Raw genomic sequence first — 24228 nt, forward strand, 5'->3', positions numbered from 1 at the left:
TCAGTGTTTGATCAGTGTTTTTCAGAGTACAGATTGCAGTTCCTATAAACAAGCTCTCTCTCTCTCTCTCTCTCTCTGAAGTTCACAAAATCGAAGAGAATAAACCTAAGTTTTGACACTGATACACTATATATCAAGGCAGAGCAACAATCAGAATGAAGTGTAAAGCTTCCTTTGACAGTCTATATTTTCTCTTGTAGTACAAGAAATAACAAGTCAAGGTCACTGTTTTAAAACATTTCTCAGAAATAATGTTAGTCCAAATTCAAAAGTTCTAAATATTCCAAATACCTTTACAGTTAATGTTCAGAAGTATATATCACAAACAGAGAGCATACTAATATAGCATTCTGAAAAGAGACAAATGAATGGAAATCATACCAACTAAAAAAAAGGCAAAAACATAGGCATAATGTAAAACTAGGTTAATTTATTAAATCCAAGCTAAACAAATTCATGTTTTTAGAACAAAGAATGAGACTCCTCTCTAAGAAGACACAACAAACAACTAGGAATTAAGCAAAATCTTTTACAATGCATAGGTATCAACAACAATAACGATGCCGAAACAATTATGATCTAGACTTTGTTTTCTGCACTTGTGGGAGTTGCATTGACTTGTGCTCCATTGGTCTTTACATCTCTTGTCATCTTCTTCCAAACTTCTAAAATCAGCGAGGTAAGCAAGATTGCACAGGAGATAGAACCATATCCGATCATCCACCCCTTTGCAGGCTTCAAAATGGTGAAGCCTACCCATATGTTGACCAAGCTCAAGAGAAGAACTAAGTAGCCAGTGAGATGGTGGAACCAATTCCAAATATGTCTGTGCTTGTGGTCCTTTGCAGGTCGCAGAAATAGAGCAGAAATCTAAACATGAAATAAAGAAATTTGTTAGCATGGCATATACAAGTTACAGAGTAGAAAATTTGATAGCATTATGCATTCAGAGGATAAGAGTGGCGTAAGTTTCAATACCTGAAGTAGGTCGAGGACAAAAAGTTAGATCCCAATACCCATGTGGCAAGGATGATGATTTCCAGATGACATGCCGCCAAGAACCAGCCCAGTTGCGCTTCCTGCCATGCCAAGAAAATAGCCAGAGAGCTGCAGCGATATGTGAGTGTAGAACCAAAGAGGGTCTGCTCGTGGTCCAAGGGCCTTGAGATACCTTGCCGCCATAAATCCCAAAGGCATCATAATACCCCAACTAACAGCATTTAGAACTCCACGTGCCTACAAAATTGATTCAAAATCACCATTAGAGAAACAGAAAAGAAACTGGCTGCTCCTATTAACAAAGTCTAGAGAAAGATGGCCAAGAGTATTCCACACAGCAATCAAGTATCTCTCACTATGTTTGGGCCCTCTACTACAGTATTTCTCCATTTAGTTTTTTTTTTTTCAAGAATGTATTAATAAGAAAGAATATTAATCCTGGCTTTTTTAAATCATGTTCGCATACAGTAAAATTGACTTTTGGAAGGGTTTAATAGCTTCCTATCATCAGTTTGGTTTTTGAATTGCCTCCATTAGACCCAAAGGCTTGTCCTGATGAGAGATTCAGATTTCCCATGGATTGGAGATGGTTTCCTGATACACCATGCATTCCAAGATTATCACCCGAGACTGGTCCGTCTTGCCAAACATGATTAACGCTCGTAGTGTTTTCGTGAAGCTCAATGGTTGCAAATATAACTATCACGTTGTCCAAAAACATGGCTGACAAATCTGAGACAGGGAAAGTTCGGCTGGTTCGTACCGGAATTTGAGGGTTCCGATTCGGATATAGGCCGGTATAACGGGGAGAGTGGAAATCACAGGTGAACCAGCCGATTTTCGATACGTATCGGGCTTTAACAGATTTTGTGGACCGGTTCAGGGAAAAATGTTCAGGAAGAAGAAAAAATTTCAGAATTTTAGCAAAACGTGGGCTTAAACCGTAGTCATTCCATATGTTGATCATTAACTACCGGATAATGATGAACTTATGGGCTTAGCAAGGTTGGTGAGTTTTGGGCCGATCCCTGTCTGGCATTGATGACTGGGACCGTTAATTTGGAGTTGGAGGTTTTTATCGGATATTGTTAGCGATATGAATGGATGAAATTCAGTTTCCTCAATACGGACGGTTTACTTTGAGAATTATACTTGTCACCCAGACATGTCATACGGTCGTCAAACTACATATATATATTTGATCATTATTTTTTTTTAAAAATGAATGATCATATGAAAGAGCTCTAGAAGTGAACGATTCGTATCACAATATTGAGCCTAGAGGAAAACTAGGATAGACCTACTAAATTCTACTAAATTGAACTTTATGGTAATTTACTCCTTTTTAAGCTTATGAACAAATCTATCACATGCCGCCATGTCATTGTCTTAGTTTTAGAGTAGTGGCGAACAATGCTGCTTCGGTGCCGGAGATGCCCGCCTGTAGGCCCCGGCTTACTTCCCACCCAAAAGAAGTGCTCACTAGCTAGCCAGACTAGTTGGGCCTGATCGACGAAAGGTCCAAGTTACTAATATCAAATATGTTTATATGCCGGCAAATGGATAAGACTTCAGGTGTACATATGTGGAAAAGAAACAGGCTGCTACTATTACAAAAGTCTAGAGCAAGATAACCAAGATTATTCCAAACAGTTATCAAAGCCATATTCTACCACTATGTTCAGGTTCTCTATTGCTCATTGTAAGGCTACAGAAGGATGATGGTACTGTGCTATGTTCATCCCGGCCTTGAGAAGCTAAACAACCTTCGCTCGTTGATTTAGATTCTCTGTCTTTTCCGCCTCGACTTCTTCGAACACTCTATCTAATAGGACGTTTGGAGAAGATACCGCACTGGATACCATCTCTTTACAACCCGAAAAGATTACAGTTAGGGTGGAGTAAGTTAAGAGATGTTGATCCACTGCAATCCCCTCAAGATTTGCCCAATTTGCTTCACCTGGACTTGCTACTGCATATGAAGGAGATGGATTATTTTTCAAGGCTGGTGGGTTTCAAAAGCTTAAACAATTGGTGTCGGTTAGCTTATTAGGATTGAAATGGGTGAGAGTGGAGTCTAGCTCGATTCCTCTTCTTGAAAAGCTATATCTCGAAGACTGTAAATTGATGATGGAATTGCCCTAATTAAGGTGTTGAACATCTAGCCAACCTTAAATTTCTTGGCTTGAATGATATGTCTGAACATTAATTTCGAGCTTGAATAGAGACTTACAAGGTGGGGACTATTGGAAAATTGCACACGTCCCTAAGGTTTGGATTTCGGACTCCAAATCTGGTAAATGGACCGGTCGTTATCTATGATACGGTAGAACGGGAGGGGATTAGTGAATTGAATACATTCTTTCTGAAAGTATAACAACTACCTCTCTTACAAATTGTACAATATGTACCATATAGCCTGTATGGGAAGACAAGTGAACTAATGCATATAAGGAACTAATGATGTCTTATCTGACTGCGAGGGCAGGCTAGAACTAAACCTGCTATGTTAATGGTGGATGCCACTGCAGAGAGAATGAATAGCTAACTTTTCAAGGTAAAACCAGAACATGCAGGTGCAAGTTGCTGAATATGTTGGCAAACAGAATTAAGGGTACTACTTTGTTGTGCGATCAGGTGAGATCCCTTCGGATATATTCAATCATCTCAAGAAAAACTTCCCTAACAATATGGTTACCCCTCGTGAATTTTCAAATAACTGAATATGTTTGGTGAAAGTATAGAATGGGCGCTTAATATGGCAGTGCTGTTGTGTACTTTGACTACTTTCACAGACTGGTTTCTCACGAAAATCCTGCGTGGATAGTTGATTCTGGTACTTTATATATTCATACGAGCTTATCTCTTATGAAGTACTTTTAAATCCATTTTTACAGGCCACACGAAGTAAATACGTGAAGAACTTAGTTTTCTTCTCTGAAGTTTTCGTGAACTCTTGCGCCACTTCAGCTACAGAGATTTAGAAGTCACAAACTATTTGACTAACGGTTGTATATATTTATTTACGTTCAAAATTTGGGATATTGTGATTATCGGGCTTTGACACTTCATGTTGTTCAATTGATACAACTCGTGCGAGTTAGAATGAAGATTGTTTGGTATTTATAGTTTTGAAAATGAAGATTGTTTTAGATAAGAGGCCTTAGGAGGATGTTAATCACCTGGCCAGTCGGGTATTACAACCCATCAATTGATTGATTGATGCCATATAGCTTTCAGAGACATGATCCATTAGCTCTTGGAATAAGCCTGGCAACCGCTCCCACAAGGAGCGGACACTAAATGGATATACAAAGAACTTGGAAAGGATAATTAATGATTTCCTAGTGCAGGTTCATCTTTTCTGAATTTTTATTTGACTTATGTTAGATTTTTAGGATTAAATTCTTTTTTGGTACTTAGGAATGATATTTTTAGGATTAATGATCATTCATCTCAGAAAAAAAGTCTAAAAAGTAAATTATGAAGAGAAGCAAAAAGAATATACACTAAAGACGAGAATAAAATACCAAATAATGGATTTCTCTTTCTATAGTGTTGTTTTATGTAATAAAAAAATTCAACTCCACTCCGCATATTATACTACTCTTTTTATTACTCTCGTTGAGATTAATGATTAATCCAAAAAAATTTAACGAAAAGCTAAACAAAAGATTAGAAAAAACAAAAAGCTAAACAAATTTTTTTTTGTAGGGACAAGACAATGGACATTTACTTCTATGTGCGTGATGTGTGTTCATACCTTGAAAGTAGTCCCCTTCAATAAAACGAAATCAAGTCTGTGTAGTGAAATATGGACCACAAATTGTGGAGATGATAAGAGGTTCAAACTAACTTAAATACTCGGTATTGATGGTTAGTTTCTCGTGGTTAATTAATTTTTCTTTCAGCTTTTAGGGAAGTTTTTGGAAATGAAGTGTCGAAAAAATATTAAATTATGAATCCAAGTTGAATTTTTCAGAATTTGCAAAAACAAAGAGAGACTATCCATGTAATTTAAGACGCAGGCTCTAAAATAAAATAAAAACAAACAAACAACGTGTCTCTTGGGTTATCTCTAATCAAATTCTCCGAAATTACTCAAAATGAATTTGGGTCTTAGAAGGCTGACAACAAGCACTATTTAGCAATTTCCTGAATTTTGATTAACTTCAAAAGAAAGGAAAAAAAAAACTGATTTGGGAAGTTGAGATAATTAAACACCCATAACGCCATAACCATAAGGAACAAAGCATTTCGAGAAAAGTGAAAACAGCCCAAGGTCTGCCAAAACCCACGGAGAGGAGAAAGAGAGAGATATTGGTGCGTCGCGCCAATACCATCAATGCAAATAACAAATTTTCCCACTATCTAGCCGTCTCATTTTCCGCATCCTGCTCTGCTTTGACACCTACTAGCCGTATCATTTTCCCACTATCTACAACTAATAGGAGTAATAGGGCCCGGACCATTAAGGTCCAGTACTGGAGAAACTAAAATAACAAATTAACAGAGGGTACTAGAGAAGACTTTTCGTCATAGACAGTCCCACATGCTCCCAGTTTTCACACTCTATCCCCTTTCTCTTCAAATCCAAAGCCACACCGTAAACCAAGAAAAACAAAAAACAAAATGGCAGAGGGTGCTGTGTTCGAACTTCTATCCAATTGAACACCCTATCTTCGAGAAGAGTTGAACTTGTTGAGCGGAGTACGGGAAGACATCGAATACATAAGAGCCGAATTCGAGCGCATGACACATTTCCTCAGAGTTGCTGATGTTATGGAAGATAAAGACCCGAAAATCAAAGTATGGGTAAAGCAAATTCGAGAAGCTGCATATGACACTGCAGATGCTCTTGACATGTACATGCTTCGCCTCAGACATCATCTTAGCGCCAGATTCCTCGAGTTTGTACGTAAGGTTTCTTTCTTTATTAAGACTTTAAAAGCTCGCCACCAAATTGCTTCTGAAGTAAAAGGAATCAAGTCCAGAATCATCAATATTTCTGAGGGACAACAGTGATATAGTGACACATATGGCAAAATAGAGTAAGGCTCAAGCTCTACTCATTCAGACATCGCATGGTATCATTGTGGTGATGATGCCCTTCTACTCCAAGAAGCTGACCTTGTAGGCATTGACAAGCCCAAATCACACTTGATTCAGTGGCTCGTGGATGAGGATCCTCGACACAATGTGCTTTCTGTAGTAGGAATGGGCAAATTAGGTAGAACCACCCTTACAAAAAAAAGAGTCTACGACGACGCAACGGTGACAAGGCACTTCCAGAACCATGCTTGGATCACCAGTTCGATCTGAATCATTCAAGGTCGAAGAGCTTTTAAAAGACATGATTCGAGTTGTGTCTTTGAATAAGTCAGGCAACCACTCCCACGAGAAGTGGACCATATGGATACAAACAACTTGGTATAATTCATGCCTTTTTGCTGCAAAAGACGTATGTGCTTAATTGGATGATGTATGGAATATTTATGCATGGAAAGTTTTAAGAATCATACTTCCTGAATGCAATTGCAGTAGTCGAGTAATTTTGACAACAAGAAACGTAGATTTAGCTTCTTTTGCTAGTGTAGAATATCATGGCATGGTATATAATCTTGAGCCCTTGCCTCCCAAAGAGTCATGGGACCTGTTATGCTCAAAGACATTCAAGGAGAGTTCTTGTCTTTCATATTTGGAAGGTCTTTCTAAAGACGTCTTGGGAAAGTGAGAGGGGTTACCACTTGCAATTGTGGTAATTAGTGGCCTGTTATCAATAAAGGAGAAGAGTTTGGATGATTGGGAGAGAGTTTATCGCGGTCTTGGTGCGGAACTAGAAGGAAATGACAAACTCAAGAGCATGACTATGATATTGTCCCTTAGTTACTTTGATTTGCCTTACTATCTTAAGTTATGTTTTTTGTACTTGAGTATTTTTCCAGAAGATTGTCTAATTGATCACTGGAGATTAATTCGGTTGTGGGTGGTGGAAGGATTTATAGAAGTGAAAGAAGGAATGATAAAAGAAGAAGTTGCTAAGTGCTACCTCAATGAGCTAATGAACCGAAGTCTAGTTCAAGTGACAAACGTCACAAAAGATGGAAGGTTCAAACCTTATCGGATCCATCACCTTTGGCGTGAAATGATAATTGCGAAGTTGAGAGAGCAAAACAATATCACAATAGCAAGTAAAAGAGGCAGAGTGTGGCCTGATAACACTACAAGAAATTACACAATTGCCGACTAAATTTCCCGACTAAATAAAATTTAGTTGCCAATTGTCAAACCATTACCGACTAAATAAATTTTAGTCGGGAAATGTAAATTCTAACTCCGACTAAAAAATTTTAGTCGGTAAATATTAATCAATTCCGACTAAAACTATATTTAGTCGGGGAATATCGATTTTTTCTGAAATTAAAAATCCAATAAATGAACTAAATACGCCGACTAAAAAGTTTAGTCGGTAAATATTAATAAATTCCGACTAAAACTATATTTAGTCGGGGAATATCGATTTTTTCTGAAATTAAAAATCCAATAAATTAAATAAATACGCCGACTAAATATTTTAGTCGGTGACGCTATTAAATGCCGACTAAAATTATATTTAGTCGGGGAATATCTATTCTTTCCCTAAATTAAAAAATCAATAATTGAAATATCCCAACTAAATCATTTGATCGGGAAATGTAATTTTTTGCCGACTAAAATTATAATTTAGTCGGGGAATGTATATATTTTTCCTTTTTTAAAAATTTCAAGAAAGAAGTATTTGTTCGACTACATTGATCACAATGCAACCTTCCCGATCGAAACCATTCATTTTTTTTTCCTTCTTAATCATAACATTCTCGTAAAATTTTGGCTCGATCGGGAAAACAAGTTCCCCCTTTATCGAAGACAAATTCTTACATAAAAAGAATTTTACTGTCCAATCAAGTGTCTATCCATATGTGGGTAACTTCATTCTTAATACGAATGATCTAATTTGTATTACGTCCAATGTAGATGATTTCGATTGCCAAAATAGACCTCAAGCGAGGCTCGGTTAGTTCACTATAACACTTAAACGTCTCTAAATGCATTAAATGTCGTTCAATCATGTGGTCGCCGATATCGAATGAGCTTTGATTTTTGTGTGACAATGCTATAATCGGTAAGATGTGAAATCCTAACGGTTCAGATTGAGCATTATAGAAAGTGACTAAGCAGTTACCTTTACAATATCTACTTTTGATCTACATAGTAGTCAACTAAGTCTTATGTTGCACTTGTTGTTGCAGTAGCCACACGATCACAAGACCATCATGACAATCGAGATCATTGATTTTGTTGCACTTGTTGATTTATTCACTCTCGTAAATTTGTGGTTTGACCAGGTTTAGAAACCCCTTTTATCGAGACATTTTCTAATTAGAAAAATAGTATTTTTCATTCAATCAATTGTCTAACGAAAAGCAATCAATTATAATCTCGGTAAGAATGATCTAATCCTTAATAAATTAAAGATAGATAGTTCTGATCGCACAAAAAGACCTCAAGTGAGGCTCGGATAGTATGCTATAAGACTTTAATGCTTCCAAACGCAATAAAAGTCTTCCGATCATGTGGTCTCTGATATTGAATGATCTTCGATTTTGGCGACACTACTTTGTAATCGTTAAGACGTACAATTCTAACGGTTCAGATTGAACATTATAAAAATATCCATGTCGATAAAGTTTAGAGTTTGTATGCAATAGTGGCGCAATTAGTGCCCACTAAATATTTTTCCCTAAATCCTAAATGGAACAGTTGCCGACTAACTATGTTTTGGTTGGGGAAGATCAAATTTTAAGCGCCAAATCAATATTTCACGAAATGTTGGCGGCTTTTGTGGTATTATTTCCGACTATTGGGTTAGTCGGCAATATGTATATTTCATTAAACGACATCGTGTGTGCTGTAACACCTGATATAAACCCACCCCCAAATCAGGGTCTACATCGATATCTTTTCTGTCTTCGTTCATCCATACCTCTCTCTCTCTCTCTCTCTCTCTCTCTTCGTTCGTCCCTCTCTCTCTCTCTCTCTCTCTCTCGTACCCCTCTCTCTCTCCTGCCATTGTTGATCTCTCCTACAACGCGAGAAGCTCTGTCTACGGTATTCCACACTCTCTCTCTCTCTCTTCGATTGGTTTTTTTCCCCCAAAAAATCACGTGCCTACCTCTGTAAACCCCCAAATGTCTGTAATCGTTTTCATATTTGTTGGTCGTTTTGCGTGTATTTATGTGTCTATAATTGTTTTCATCTCTGTTGATCGTTTTAATCGGTGATATTGATTCTGCAATTTTTACTGTTGTAATATGTTGTGTATTTTAGGTTTTCGTCTTTTTCTTTTGATTTTCTATTTATGAATCCCCAATGTGCAGATTCATAAATTGTTGAGGTTTTGAACTATAAGTGTCCCTGTTGATTTTTTTGTTGTTGTTGCTGAATCTCTTTCTTTGGGGGTTTACCTCTTAATTTCTACTTATTCCTCTTTATTTGATCACATTCATAAGCTAGGTTCTTCTTTGTTTTTGTGTAGATAGATCTTTCTGCAACTTCAGTGCACAGCCCTAGATTCTGTTAAGATTTTGATATTTTTATTTTTTCTTGCAGCTATGTCATCATTTTTTGGGTGCTTGGTATAACTGAAGGTATCCATTTTTCTTTTCATTGTGTACACGATTGAGCATGTCTGTATGAATGTGTATAAACAGGAATAGACATCAGTTTTTGCTTCTTTGTATACCTATAGGCCTCGTTTGATTTGGGGACTAAAACAGACAGGATTAAGAGTCCTGGGATTAGTAATGCTGGACTATTTGTCCTGGTACTAATTTAATCCTGAATCCTATACAATCCCCTGTTTGGTTCGAGCAGGATTAATATTGGGATATCCCATGCTGAGGCCAATCCCATGTTTTGTTCTGTCACTAAATTTCGGGATTAATTTTAGGACTATTTCTCTCTCTCCCCCTGTCTCTCTCTCTTAAGCAATCCAACCAATTTATGGGCATTCCATCCAATTTCTCAAGCAATTCAACTAATTTTTAGGCATTCCAACCAATTTCTCAATCAACTGCTCTAATTCATGAGAGTGAGCTGATGATTGATGAGAATCATGAGAGTGAGCAATTGGTGGTGTTCCTTCTCTTGTCATTTTGTGGGAGCAGTAATATATGATACAGCCAAAAGAAATGAATCTCGACAGAATCAAGGAAAAACATCTACAACTACACTGGTGTATTTTCTTGAGGCCATAGACCATATGTACACATATTTTTAGGCCAGATGAACCTATTGTAGATAAAGATAAATAACAAGAAAGAGAGGAAAGAGCACAACAAAACCAAAAAAATTTACAGCAACCAGAATTCCTCTCAAACCGAAATTCATAACCTGGGCATGCTAACCAACAAGATGTGATATAACTTGTGCATTGTAACATGCTAAAGCCAACCAAACAAAAACAAAAACAAATCTGTAGACAGCTAAAGCCATCACATAACATGCTAAAGCCATCACAAAAAGGCATAACATAAAGTTACGCTCCTGTTCCAAAAGTGCATCACAAAAGGCATCATATTTGTTAAAAGTGCACCCCACACTGGCCAACAAAAGCTAAAATAAACATAGTTTTAAGTTTTTGTTCCCAGTAGACTTGAAATTTAAGGACACAAGTCACACAACTTCTTCACCACCCAACTTCTTCACCATTACCATTTTTTCCTCATCATCAAGGCTGAAAAAGTGATCAACCTTTTGTGCATCTTGGGTGATTGCCATTCCGACAACGACCCTAGACTCAACTGTGATTGGAAGTTTCCTAAGTGCGTCATTAACTTCACCTCTTTTCTTTGAGAGGTCATGTGCATAACCCATCCTACCTCCAAGCATCTCAATCTTAGCATCAGACCTCTCAAAATATATCCCCAACTTGTCGGCAAAATTATTCATTCCAGCCAAGATGTTCTCAGAAACCTTAGCCTTTTTCTTCGAATGCTCTTCAGGTGACTTGTCAGTGTTGTTCACCGTGGTTGAATTACCACCACCTTCATTGGCAGCCTCATCTAAGTTCTCAACCATATCTGCTGCACTCTCAGCCATCTCTCCCGTTGCTCTGTCATTCCCAAAAATCATGCACCAATCATCATAGTAAGGGAATGACTTGAACCTTAGCCCCTGCGCATTACTGTCTGTCTACAAAAGATTTAAAATGCAATGGTTATTTACATGATTAACATGCTATAAATTGGTAGACTTGATAGGGAAAAAAGATTACCTTGCAGTAGTCCTCCCAAATTTTATCGTCTGCTACTTCTATCATATGTGTTGAGTCATTCCATCCGAACCCACTAGAGCCACGCATAGCCTTTACAGAGTAATAGTTTTTTTTCCAAACCTTCAACTTAGACGAAATATGAGGACTGGCACGAATGCTAGTGCCAGGCAAAGCAACAAGTAACATTCCCTCAACTTTCCTCAAGTATCCAGATTTGAAAGAATTTTCAATTCTTTCACCTTTGACAACCATTTCCTTCATTGCATTAAGAAGTGCATCTTCCAACCTTTGATTCCATGAACGCCTAGTTGCATCAGCAATGTTTTCTTCAGCATTCCCTCCTTCCTTTGCCTTCCCTCCCTTCTTACGAGACTTAGTAGGCTTCTCCATCCCTAATATAGTCAATGCCCACATTCATTTTTACACAATTCAAGGATTGGTATTCCAAATTCTCAATTCAAGGATTCAAAGAATTTGTCCTACCATTGTTTTGGATCAAAAAGCCTTCTCAATTATAACATGCTAAAGCCAACCAAACAAAAAAAAAAATCTGTAAACAGCTAAAAGCCGTCACATAACCAAACAAAAACTTATACTGAAGCCATCACATAACATGCTAAAGCCATCACAAAAAGGCTTATAATAAAGCCATCACATTACATGCTAAAACCATCACAAAAAGGCATAACATAAGGTTACGCTTCTGTTCCAAAAGTTCATCACAAAAGGCATCACAGTTACATAAAGTCGTACAAATAGTATGTGATCAAAGCCACCGATAAAGTCTTACAAACAAATACATGATTAATGACATGATGTTACAAATAACAAGGGCACTCTAATTTCCACCATGGCCCCTTCGTGCTTGCCACTCTTGATAAATATGTTGTGCAAAGGCATCCCTCCAATCAGTCCATTGACCTGATGTCTCGACTGTATCAATGTAGTCATCATCATTATCTTCCTCTTCGAGATTATCAAGTTCATGTTCATGTGGGTCAACACTCATCTCTTTTCTAATGTGATTATGGACTAGACAACATGCCGTAACAATACGAGACTGCGTTCTAATGGGGAAGAATGAGTAACTCCTAAGAATAGCCCATCAAATTTTTAACAAACCAAAAGTCCTCTCAATGACGTTACGGGCTTGGGCATGCTTCATATTAAAGTACTCCTCATGGTCCTGAGGAGCTGGACCATCCCATTCTTTCAAATGGTAACGCTTTCCTCTGTATGGAGCTAAGAATCCTTCTGCATTTGTGTAGCCGGCGTCAACAAGGTAATACGAACCTGTGTATGATTGATTTACTAAGTTACGTACTTTTTATTAAGAAATATGTTGATAAAGTTACATATGTAATAAAAAAAAATGCTTACCAGTGGGAATTTTTAGCCCATTAGTCCTAGTAATAGCATCGCGCAAGATTCTAGAGTCTGCTGCTGATCCTTCCCAACCAGATAAGACATAGATTATGTTCATATCTGTGTTACAAACACCCAACACATTTATAGCCAACTCTCCTTTTCGATTCCTATACCTTGGTCTGACAGATGGACTAACTCGAACATCAATGTATGTGCCATCTAGTGCCCCCAAACAATTCTAAAAATATTGCAAGAAGTTAATTATTTGTACTTAGAAACATAAAATAACCGTACGAGTTATGTACTCAATTTCAAATGTTACCTGAAAAATTTTCCACCTATCATCTGTGCATGCTTGAGTTATAGGCTCAGGCTTGACGAGTAGTTGACCTTGCAGGCGTATGACAGCCTGAAGAACATCATTGAAATGCCTACTAACAGTTTGACCTGACCGGAAGAAGTGGTGCTTAACAACTCTATTCTTATGGTAGTGCGCTATGGTGTACAAAAACATCGCAACTTTCTCCTCCAAACAAACTGACCTTGAATGGGACAACCCTCCAACTGTTTCAATTAGGTTACACAGACGCATAAAGCAATTCCTATCCATCCGAAGTTGCTCCAAACAAGTTACGTCGCTACGACGCACTAACCGATTGATGTTATCTATTTGTTCTTGGAATGGGTTCGGTTCCATAAACCTAGATTCATGTCGAGAGTAATATCTCTCAAGAGCAACTTGGACCACAATTATAGCCAAACCACACACCACTTTTTTCTGCCTGATCAAATGCGTCACTATGGTGAACACCTCGGTCTCCTCCGAAGTATAATCCAACTCATTTCCAGTGATATCCATCTACTAACAAAATATCAAAGCAGAAAAAAATATTAGAACCCGTGAACCCCCCCTTTTTTTATACTTTGTCATGATCTTGTTTGCACAAATTTTGACTGCTCATAATTAGGAGCCAAGGAATCAAACCCATTAAAATATCTTGTTTCCTTTTGCGACACGACCAGAGACTTTGAGGAAATCAATATGAATTTTTCCAAAATCCCTCTTGCTTCGAGCATATTTTGTTTTGATTACTAGATACTGGTGTTAGAACAAAGTATACAAGTGTTCTAGATCTGGACCCGCCTACACTGGTCCGTTCGGAAGTACCATATTCTAGGGTTTCAAAAAATCAACTGAAACAGATTCTAGGGTTTAGAAATAGTAGTGACTAAAAATTATTAAAACTAAAACACATGAAGCAGAAATCAAAGCAAAAATCTCAAGATCTCAAACGAAAACAAAGCAGGTTTCTCAAACGCACTCATCTCCAGAAATCGAGAGAGAGAGAGAGAGAGAGAGAGAGAGAGAGAGAGAGAGAGAGAGACGAAGTACCAGGTTCGGAAGACAATCGCCACAAATCGCTTGCTCTGGTATAGAGAGAAGGTCGGCGAAAGAATGGGAAAAGTGAAAGAAGCAGCGTGAAGCGATGCTTTTATAGCAGTGGCAATTTTGCAATTCTTGAGAAGTTCACTTCCGTGTTTTTTTTTCGTCCGGGATAAATAATCCCATCCCCCCCCCCCCCCATGGTATTATATAATACACCCCATATAAGGATTAAAACAATCCCAGGATTGCTTATCCCAGCGCGCAAAACGGGAACCAAACGAGGGAAAATACGGGATTAGACGCGCTTAGTCCAATCCCATGCAACTAATCCCTGAATCAAACAAGGCCATACATTACATAATTCTTTGTACATAGGTAGGTATACATTACCTGATCACCACATGAGTGTGGGTGCTCTTTTTTGCATAGCTATTGGGTTTCACCTCTTCTAGCTTGGTATTGAAGATTCATAATACGAGTAGCTTGCGGGGATCTTCAATATACCATTATTTGCCATCTTTTTAACTTATATACAATTGAAACTCTTGGACTCCTGGGGCATAAATTTTTACTTTCAAAGGAAAATAAGAACAGAGAAGAGTGTTCTCTACTTGTTTTTCCTTCCGAAGGTTTTAATAATAGTGAATTAGTTTACATATTTTTAGTTTGTTGAACCATTTTCTATGTTTGTTCACCACCCCCACCCTAGCCGATAACACATATATGCCCAACCTGATAGTTTCTTCCATCCGTGCACAACCCGTGCTTTTGGTTTTTATGCATAGAAAATGGGTGATAGACTGATGAACTGGTGAACATGTGTTATTGCCTATATGCTTCATTACTTTTCTTTTTTTAATCTATAGCTTTGATCTGGTTGATCAACTAGATGTTGTGGTCTAACTTGTAACTTTAAGATCTTCACTTATTTAAAGGATTGAGCTCATGTTGATCAACTATTTGCTGTGGGGCTTCAACTCTTTGTGACGGTATCTTTTTGCTCCGACTAGCTTAGTCCCAATTAACTCTTACGTGCTCAGTCTATACAAGGTTTTATTATGCCTTTAATCAGACTTTCCTCTAGGGGAGGGTGAAATTTCATCTCTAGAGATTCGTCGAGGTACACATTAGCTAGTCCTATTACCCTACATTTATCAAAGAAAATTCCAAAATTAATGCATTATATTCACGCTATGGGAGTCATGACAATTTGAGGGGCCAATCACCTTCTTACACCCCTTTGGATCATCAATCAGTGGTTACCGAATAATTATATGATAGGGAAGAAAGAATGGGCATGGCCAATGCCATTAGGTGCTGGTTGCACTAAATAATATGTTTTGCAGTTAGTAAACCACTCCCTCCGTCCCCCCTTTATTCCCACCTTTATTCCTTTTACTTATTAAGTACTATATTCTTTTAATAATCTGTTAGGATAAAGTATGCCATGCTTCTATTTTTTTTCTCCGTGTCATCTGAACATAAGAGAAAGGACCTAAACTGGTCTGGGTCACCGACAATGTTTACTTTTTAGAATGGGAAATTTAATCGTGAAAAATTTGGTATGTGTCATCAATTGAAGTTGCCATAAAACTATGTTTTGATAAGTGCATTTTGGCGGACCGTCATCAGTGAAAGTGGTAGTCAAAATTTCCAAGAGATTGAACTGTTGGCTTTTCTTCCGTTATCAGCCAAAACAGATAAAGTCAATCTCACCACTCGTATAAGAACTATTGGCTTTGCTTCCTCCCTTCCTCCTTACCCACCCAAAAGGTCAAGCCCTATCTCGATTTTCTAGGTTTGTGTGTAGTGGTTCATCATTGGTTGTTTTTTTGGTGTCTTGGTGCTTAAAGGGTGGTTCCTTTGGTATTTTAGTCCTATTTTGTTTCCTGCAATTTCTTGGGTGGTGTCTTGGAATCTATATTACTGTTTTTTTTTTGGGATTTGCTAATGTGTGAATCTATGTTATCTCTATGGATACCTCAGTTAATTGTGATGATGCCAATCTTTACTGTGCTTGATGTTGGTTTTGGATTGCTGTTGTTTTGTGCTTTTCAGATGCTTATGGAGCTTTTATTCAAGCCTTTGGATGCTATTTTGAAAGGCCTAACTTTGCCTCTATGGTTACACTTTGGAGTTTTTTTGCTGCAACTGAGTTGCTAATGTGAAGTACCTTCAATTTCTACTTCAACTGGGAGCAACACTCTAGTGCTAAGTTTTAAATCATTCTGTTTCTTGCTATTTGTAAAGAACTTGATGCTTATTTGTCTTGTTCTCTCTCTTTCTTTTTAGATGCTTGGATTTTTTATTTCATACTTTTTGTAGTACGATTTTTCTTTATTTTGTACTTTACGAATTCGAATAAAGTTTGTCAAGTATTTGGTGAACACTTTTATTTATGGAAGTTATGAATGGATTATTATTGAATTTATGTTCTTAATTACAATAAGTTGGTGAATAGTTGGAAAGAACAATTGGTTGCTTGATTTAATTTACCAAGAATTAGGGGGAAAAAAAAAATTAGAAGCAGGTTTTGAAATCATTGTAATATTACATTTGCCAATCAAACATTTAGTTGGAAAAATTAATAAAATGCCGACTAAATCATTAATCGGGATAAGACATTTGCCGACTAAAAACTGTTAGTCGGGAAAATAAGCCTTTTACCGACTAAATAATTAGTCGGTAATTAATTAATCATTTACCGACTAAATTTTTGGTCGACAATAATTTAAATATGACGACTAAATAATTAGTCAGGAAAAGTGAACATTTGCCGACTAATTGTATTTTAGTCGGCGGTAACATTTGCCGACTGCGTTTCATCGACTAATTTGCCGACTAAAATTTTTAGTCGGGAAAGCCTTTTGCCGACTAAAATGCCTACTTTTCCCGACTAACCGTTAGTCGGGAATGGTATTTTTTCTTGTAGTGCTCGAAGGAGGGTGCATGTCGTTCTCTTTCATCTAGCTATTTCGCGACCAATCCGTTGTCTGGATTCTGAACCCAATGTTTTCATTCCATCACCAATGGTGATCGCAACACTGTAATACCTGTAACTCAATCTCCTGCTCTTAATCTATATAGAAACCATTGGCTTAATTTGTAGAATAAAGACGATATGTCACAACTGGGTTGTGGCATTGTTGGTTTGATGTGATGTGATTCATGTAACTCTCGTCTTCATCCTCTCGAAAACGGAAAATCCGATTCAGTTTTAGAGAAAAACAAAACATAAGTGTGTTATTTGCATTCAATACTGTCAATTTGTACCTAGACAACGGGCTAAGCGGAGATCGCTGTCTAGAGAGAAAATGAGATGGAAGGAAAATGGACATGGAATGTTGGATGGAGGTGGATCTCGTGGTGGGTCAAAATTTCGGGGATTGACGGTGGGGGTAATCGAAGCAAGAAAGCCGGAGAAGAGAGGGAGGAGATGGAGGTGGGTATGCCCTGGTTATGAGCGGCAAGGAACGGACGGAGAGAGAGAGAGAGAGAGAGAGAGAGAGAGAGATAGATGGCCATGGGTGAAATTGTAAGATCACTTCATTTGTAGTGGCATTAAAATTAAGGCTCGTGGCATTAACCACACCTTTTTTGTTTTTGTGTTTTGGTCATTTTTTCTGATTTTTTGTTAAATTTGCGTTATATCTTTTGAATTAATCATTCGCCTCGACAAGAGAAGTCTAAAGATTGAAAATTATATGACAAAGCAAAAAAAGATTTACTAAAGACGAAAAAGTCAAGCAATTGTGGTTTTTTTTTTTTTTGGTGTAAAGTATTGTGTATTATGAACTTTTTTAAATATCGGTCTACAGTTTTATACTTTTCTGATTCATTTTGTTGAAATGAATGATTAACCCCCAAAATTACGATGAAAAACTAAACAAAAAGTTACGAAAAGTAAAAATTACTGGAAAAAATTTTTAGACAAAAAAGTAATTTTTAATCAGCACCAAGGGAAAGTAGGTTCTTCTAGAGATGTGTTGGACTTCACCTAATCTAAATCGACATTGTTGCAAACCGATAAACTGAAGGCATGCTTTGAAGTTCTAAATTCTGTCAAGCTGTTTACATCAAACTAGCTAGTAAATAGCACGTGCCTTGCACGTGGCGTTCTTCCCATTAAACGGTTTTCTACTTTGAAAAAACCCTAATTTAGTGCCTTTAGGATTTTTGAATTAGATCTACAAAAGCAAGTGGTGATTGTGGTTTCATCCAATGTTATGGACAAGAAGAGTATTGACGAAAGGTACATTGTCTACTTGAATGATTCCCAAACCAGCACATCAAAACCATATTAGTAGCGGGATAACGTTTTGATACAAGAGTATTCAAGTTCATGTTGAATGCAACAAAACCCATTAATGTCCCAATTGCAATCAGCAAGTTAACAAAAGTAATCATCCAGGCATAAAGCAACTTCAAAATCCAATGAAAAAAAAAAAAGCCTTTCTTCCTTCCATTGCTTGGATTTACAGGCACCTAAAGGTGTCAACAAGAAATTCGCGGTGAGCACCATGAATGCCAAAGCTTCTCTCCTACAAAAAAAATATATCAAGAACCACAGAACCCAATGAGTACACACAACACTGACCTTCCATTTTTACATGCGTCCCGATTTAGGTTACTCAAAGCATTTTTTCCCTCCAAAAAGAGTAAAGGAACCTCCATTTTCTTATCTCGAATCCGTGGGGTCAAACTGGTATGCCTTCAATTCTAACCACATTGCATTTTTTCCCTCCACATTGCATTTGAATAGTCTTCAAAACATAGTGCAAAGCAAATTGAAGCAATTGTTCATCGTGCAAAACAAAGGGAAAAAATGAAACATAAATATATCCAGAGAATTGAGTGTCATTCCATTACCTTACATATCTCAATGTCTAGGTTCATTGTGCTGCCAATGATACTTTTAAGTAATTGGATCTTGCACCGATATCAAAGCAAAAAGATCACAATGAATAATCATGTAAGAGAAACACGTTAAACCGATGAGAATTATTCATCAATAGATGGAGGTGATCGAGGAGCTAAAAAATGAGCTATTGACTGCTATTAATTGTGGAAATTAAATATCATTACTGTAGCAGTTCCTCACGTGCACACTGCTGTGTATTACATTGCATTTTCCTTTTATTAAGCAACACAAATGAATATGCAAAGCAGCATAGAAGGGTACAGGAGAAAGAGAAAGGCATGAAATAAACAAACATATTTAGAGTTTTGAACTCAAGTAATAGTTAGCTCAAAATCTTACGGGAAAAGAGAAGTACTAATAAGCCATTGCCAAGAAAACTGAATCATGCATAGCCCTATTTGAATAATATATTCATATCTCTTCCAACAAACAAAAGCCCGATCGATGAGGCTTTGCCAGTAAACCAATAAAGATTCAAAGAATTAAATTAGGACCCAATCAGGACTAAAACTATAAGAAGAAATTCAAAGTAGAACCAATAAGCCAATGTGATTGTTTAGATCAGCTAACTATCTTCCACCAATTTGATTCCTCTGCAGCGACCAAAAGTTCTGAACCGCAGAATTAGAGATACTTCCGAAAATCCTACCCAAGAATGAAGAAAATAAAATACGAAACTTGCAACGATAAAATATTCTTCGATTTTTAAATTTCATTGGTTTGATCCGAGGAAATAGCATGGACTGATAACTTACATAGTAGTTTCAAGTACATATTGATGCACCCTCATACTGTGAGCCACAAAATAAGTTGTCGAATAGATAACTGAATTATGCATAATCCTATCTGAACAAAACATGTGCCTCCTCTGGCCAAGAAAAGTCTAATGATGCTTTTCCAGTAAACCCAATGAAGCTTCAAATTAAGAATTAAACCATGACTGCATTAGAATTAAGTATAGATAGAAATAGAAATCTGAAGGAGAACAAATACGTAAATGTGCTTGTTTAGATCATATAACAATATTTCTTGAGTTTGATTTCTTCGAAGCGACAAACAGTTATGCACCATACAATGATCGATCCTACAGAATCTTACTCGACAATCAAAACAAATACATGGCAAAACTTGTGCGGCTACAACATTCTTCAATTTTGAACATTGTAGGGATTTCTCCAAAGAAATTAGCCTAGATTGATAACTTCCATAATAGTTTGAAGTTGGTAATGGTCCCTAATGCCGCAGACCAGAAGGCCATAACATTACCATGCCTATGTAAAATAGAAATCAAGCATCGATACACTAAGAGATACCACACATTGGATATTGGTAAACTTGACAGAAGTTTTTGGTTCCCCATCCATTGATTAGGAAGAAATAGGAGCATAATCCATTAACATCCTACTCAACAGTTTCAACTTATGGCCTTACCACAAAGATATCCATACTTTACGGTAACTTGTGGTCTAATCCTCATAGAGGCAATACATCGAACACCTAACTTGTAGTAGTACGTCCATGAATCACAGACGTGCCTCCGTAGAAGAAGATTCCTCAATCATTTCGATAAATTGATACTTTACTATCATCTGATATAGTTCGATCGTATTGTACCTGATATTTTGGGGTCACAATTGCCGGGAATACACAAATTGGAAAACGCAAAAGAGAGCCAATGAGTGTTGGTTATTGGTGATGCCAGGAGAGATGTCAGTCAAGGGCACACTTCCACACCCTCACCGGAACAAGACTGATTGTCGAAGGCTGGTGTTACGGTACATCTTCGGCGGATGTTTTGTGAAGGAAAATTTGACAACAACGTTCCATGGTCTCATGCCCTGGGCAGTTAGAGAGAGGGAGTGAAGTTACCAGGAGAATAGACGTAGAAGGAGAAATAATGTGTACCGCATGGAAGAAGCTAAAGCTGAAGCTGCAGCATGAAAAGATTCTGGGTGGTGGGCAATGACGAACGTAGAGATTCTAGTCGTCGGAGGGATCTTCAGTCGAATTGAGTCTAGAGGCGTTGCTGTGAGAGACGTGCGCACCGCTTCAATTTAATTTAAAGGTCCGGCAGATGAGAGTTGCCGTTGGTTCATTTTTGGAAAAGTGCGTCATTAGGAAGCAAAAACGGTGCAGAGAGCTTTGAAGTGGCGTTAATTTCCATTTGGGGTGGGTCAGTTATTTCAAGTTTTTTGAAGCGGCATTTTTGGAATGGAAGACAAAAAGTAAAAAACACCTTCGTGCTTTTAAAAGAAGTAATATAGATAGATGACAACAATTAGAGTCAATACTGTTCAAATCTCATTTCTAGAATCATACATTTTGTTAACAACTCATTGCAGAATGCATGCGAGAACCACAAACAGAACAACAAAACCTTTTTTGTTGATGTATTGTTAACGCTCATACATCATTAGGGTAGACATATATTCCAAGAACTATGTTAAAAACAGTGCGCTTGGTAATTTATTGCTTAGACATTTTGTGAACATCTGGTGAACAAACTATGGACGACGAAAATTCACCGATTAACTCAGCAATAAACCAATGGTAAACTTTAAATAAGAGCGAGGGAGAGCAAATAACATGAATAAGATGCAAAAGTGCTACAATACACACCCCTTATTTGGGTGTGTATCATATGCACCCTCTTTAATTACCATTAGATGCTTTAAAAATGATCTGGACCCTTTAAAATGTTACGATAAGTTACTAACAAAAACCTATTACCAGTGCAACTGCACTGGTAAACCATATGAATTAATAGTTGGGCCATAAGTTTGGGCTGAAAGAAAAATTAGGCCCAATTTTATTTTTGATAATTAATTTATGTTAAAAATAATAATTTTATTTTTTATAAACTTTGAAGCTAAAATTATTTCAAGTGAAAATAATTCACTTCTTTAAAATAGGTTCTCAATAATTACTAAAGGAAAAAGATACTATCATTATCATAATGTAATAAAAAGTCAAGTTAAGGCATTTTTTATAGGATTTTTAAAGTGTTTCATATTTGTAGCCAATTTTTTTTTTAATTTTTTTGAAATATTATGATGTTTAATATTTTTCACAATATCTTTAATTGCATAGTGAACTTTCACATAAATGGTCCAACTAAAAGAAATAATGAAGTCAATCATCTGTATTAATAAGTAAGAAATACTAACAAAAAAAGTTAAAGGGTGATCAAGAGAGTGATGGTGACGAGATAAATTTACCAATACATTTTAGGTTATTTGTAAAAGATAACAAATATTTAGGACGTGCTATTTATTTTTTGGTCAATAGACGTACTACTAGTGTTTTGTGAATTAGTGCAAACATCCAAATTACAAATAACTAATACTCGTATTTGATAATGTAATCGATTACAAGTGTTATCAATACCAATCAATTACGTAATTGAAACCACAAAGAAATATAATCTATCATGTAATCAATTATTTGTGTTATTCAGAACAATTGATTTTTAAATCTATTGCAATGTTTTTTTTTAACTTATTTCACAATTGATTAGAGAACTTACTGAGGCCCATCAATTAGCAAATCGATTGAGTAATCGACTTCACATTGTTACCCAATCGTACTCAATTCAATTACAAAATCGATTATATTGTCTAATCGATTACATAATAGAATTTATTATATATTCGATTATGATGTCTAATCGAATATGTAATCAATTGCAAAATCAATTACTATATATTTGATTATAATGTCTAATCAATTGAAAAATCAATTATAAAGTCTAATCAATTATGGAATTGAACATTCACGTAATAGATTAGATATTTGATTAACTACCGTTCAAAAAAAAATTGATTAAGTAATCGATTGCACAATTGATTATAGAAAAATCATAAAATGGACTAAAATGTTACGATTCCGTAGTGAAAATGTTACGAACTAAAAATGTTACGATTTTTTTTTATAAAGTTATGAAATATACCAAAACGTTATGATTCTAAAAATGTTATGAATCTGTTGCTAAAAAGTTACAATTCATTCGTAAAGATTACGATATACACTAAAATGTTATGATTCAAAAGTTATGAATTTTTTGTATAAAAGTTAGGATAGACATAAAATGTTATGAATGACTGGTTCAACAAGTAATTTTTTATGAGGTGGCACAATATAGACCACACAATAGGTGTATATGATATGCATTTTAAAGGGGTGTGTATTGAAGATTTCTCATAAGATGTATTGTTGCGTATCTATTCAAAATTAAACCACAGGTAAATAAAAAGACAACAATACCGACAATCTTTGTGCTGTGTTTCGAGAAGTTGGAATTTATTGGTCAACCAGCCGGTCGTGCGACGCACTTGACAATGAGGTGACTGGTTGCCGGAAAATGCGGAGGAGGGGTGAGAGATGAAATAGTTGCTAAGTGGAATGCCCTTGGTCTAAACGGATTATTCAATTCAACTCTGAGTCCCATTCTAGAGGAACACTATGCTCACTGAAGAAGAGGTTTTGCTATCGAAAAAGATGCGTTCCAGAAGGGCAACAGAATGTGGCAGTTGCAACCAAAACTGCAGTTGCTATTAGCATTTTTTGTTTGTCTGTTTTCTTTGGGTTGCGGCGGTTGCCGAATCGTTAAGGTTTTGCTTTGGCAAAAGACTCGTGCTCTTCTTGGGACAAGGAGATGCATCTGTTCCGGAAAGAGGCGGTCCTTTGGCGTCCCTTCGCTTGTGTGGGAAATTGAGAGATGCGTGGCTTTAGATACGTTTGTGATTTGATAGACATAGCAGGGGCATTTTTGGAAACAAAAGTGTTGGAAACGCATGGGTTGCTTCCGACAATTTTAAAGTAGGAGTAGATGAACAAGGGTATTATTGGAAATGAAAAAGTAGAAAACACCTTCGTACTTTTAAAAGGAACTAGCAAGTGCTCAAGTCACTTAAAACAAGGGTATTATTGGAAATGAAAAAGTAGAAAACACCTTCGTACTTTTAAAAGGAACTAGCAAGTGCTCAAGTCACTTATTTTCTTGTACGCAATTGTAAAAAAAAAAAGGACAACAAAATAAACAAGCTCTTGAGGGACAGCACAAGTTAAGAGCCCGTTCTAGAACACCTTCTTAAAAAATAAGTACTTATTTCAAATTTTCAAACTCAAAAATAATGCAAATGAAAATTAATTTTTCAATTTTTTTTGCACCGTATTAAAGATCTCAATGAGATCTTTCAAACAAGATCCATATTGTATATTTTTAGATTTCAATAAACC

General features: G+C 36.6%; 2 protein-coding genes and 1 long non-coding RNA gene across 4 annotated transcripts; 1 reads left to right on the top strand and 2 right to left on the bottom strand.

Moving 5' to 3' along the window:
- Nucleotides 1–10529: 10529 nt before the first annotated feature.
- Nucleotides 10530–14127, bottom strand: LOC131316587 (uncharacterized). The gene is made up of 3 exons (XM_058346008.1): nt 14076–14127; nt 11315–11706; nt 10530–11232 (listed from the first exon to the last, which is right to left on the bottom strand). The coding sequence occupies exons 2-3, from the start codon at nt 11702–11704 to the stop codon at nt 10714–10716; spliced, it is 909 nt and encodes a 302-aa protein (XP_058201991.1). The 5' UTR covers nt 11705–11706; nt 14076–14127; the 3' UTR covers nt 10530–10713.
- On the bottom strand, nt 10908–14061 carry LOC131316586 (uncharacterized). 2 transcript variants are annotated; one of them, XM_058346006.1, is made up of 4 exons: nt 13005–14061; nt 12695–12920; nt 12371–12607; nt 10908–11034 (listed from the first exon to the last, which is right to left on the bottom strand). In XM_058346006.1, exons 1-3 carry the CDS (start codon nt 13539–13541, stop codon nt 12420–12422), a joined length of 951 nt encoding a protein of 316 aa, XP_058201989.1. In that variant the 5' UTR covers nt 13542–14061; the 3' UTR covers nt 10908–11034; nt 12371–12419. The 2 variants fall into 2 exon arrangements, with proteins under 2 accessions (XP_058201989.1, XP_058201988.1); XM_058346005.1 differs by lacking the exon at nt 10908–11034 and having other exon boundaries at nt 12056–12607.
- Nucleotides 14128–14423: 296 nt separating the features above from the next.
- On the top strand, nt 14424–16496 carry LOC131316588 (uncharacterized). The gene is made up of 2 exons (XR_009197188.1): nt 14424–15058; nt 16128–16496. It is a non-coding gene; the product is annotated as an uncharacterized LOC131316588 (long non-coding RNA).
- The last annotated feature ends 7732 nt before the right edge of the window (nt 16497–24228 follow it).

Source organism: Rhododendron vialii, chromosome 2a (assembly GCF_030253575.1).
Source record: "Rhododendron vialii isolate Sample 1 chromosome 2a, ASM3025357v1".
In the NCBI taxonomy this organism is placed as follows: Eukaryota; Viridiplantae; Streptophyta; class Magnoliopsida; order Ericales; family Ericaceae; genus Rhododendron; species Rhododendron vialii.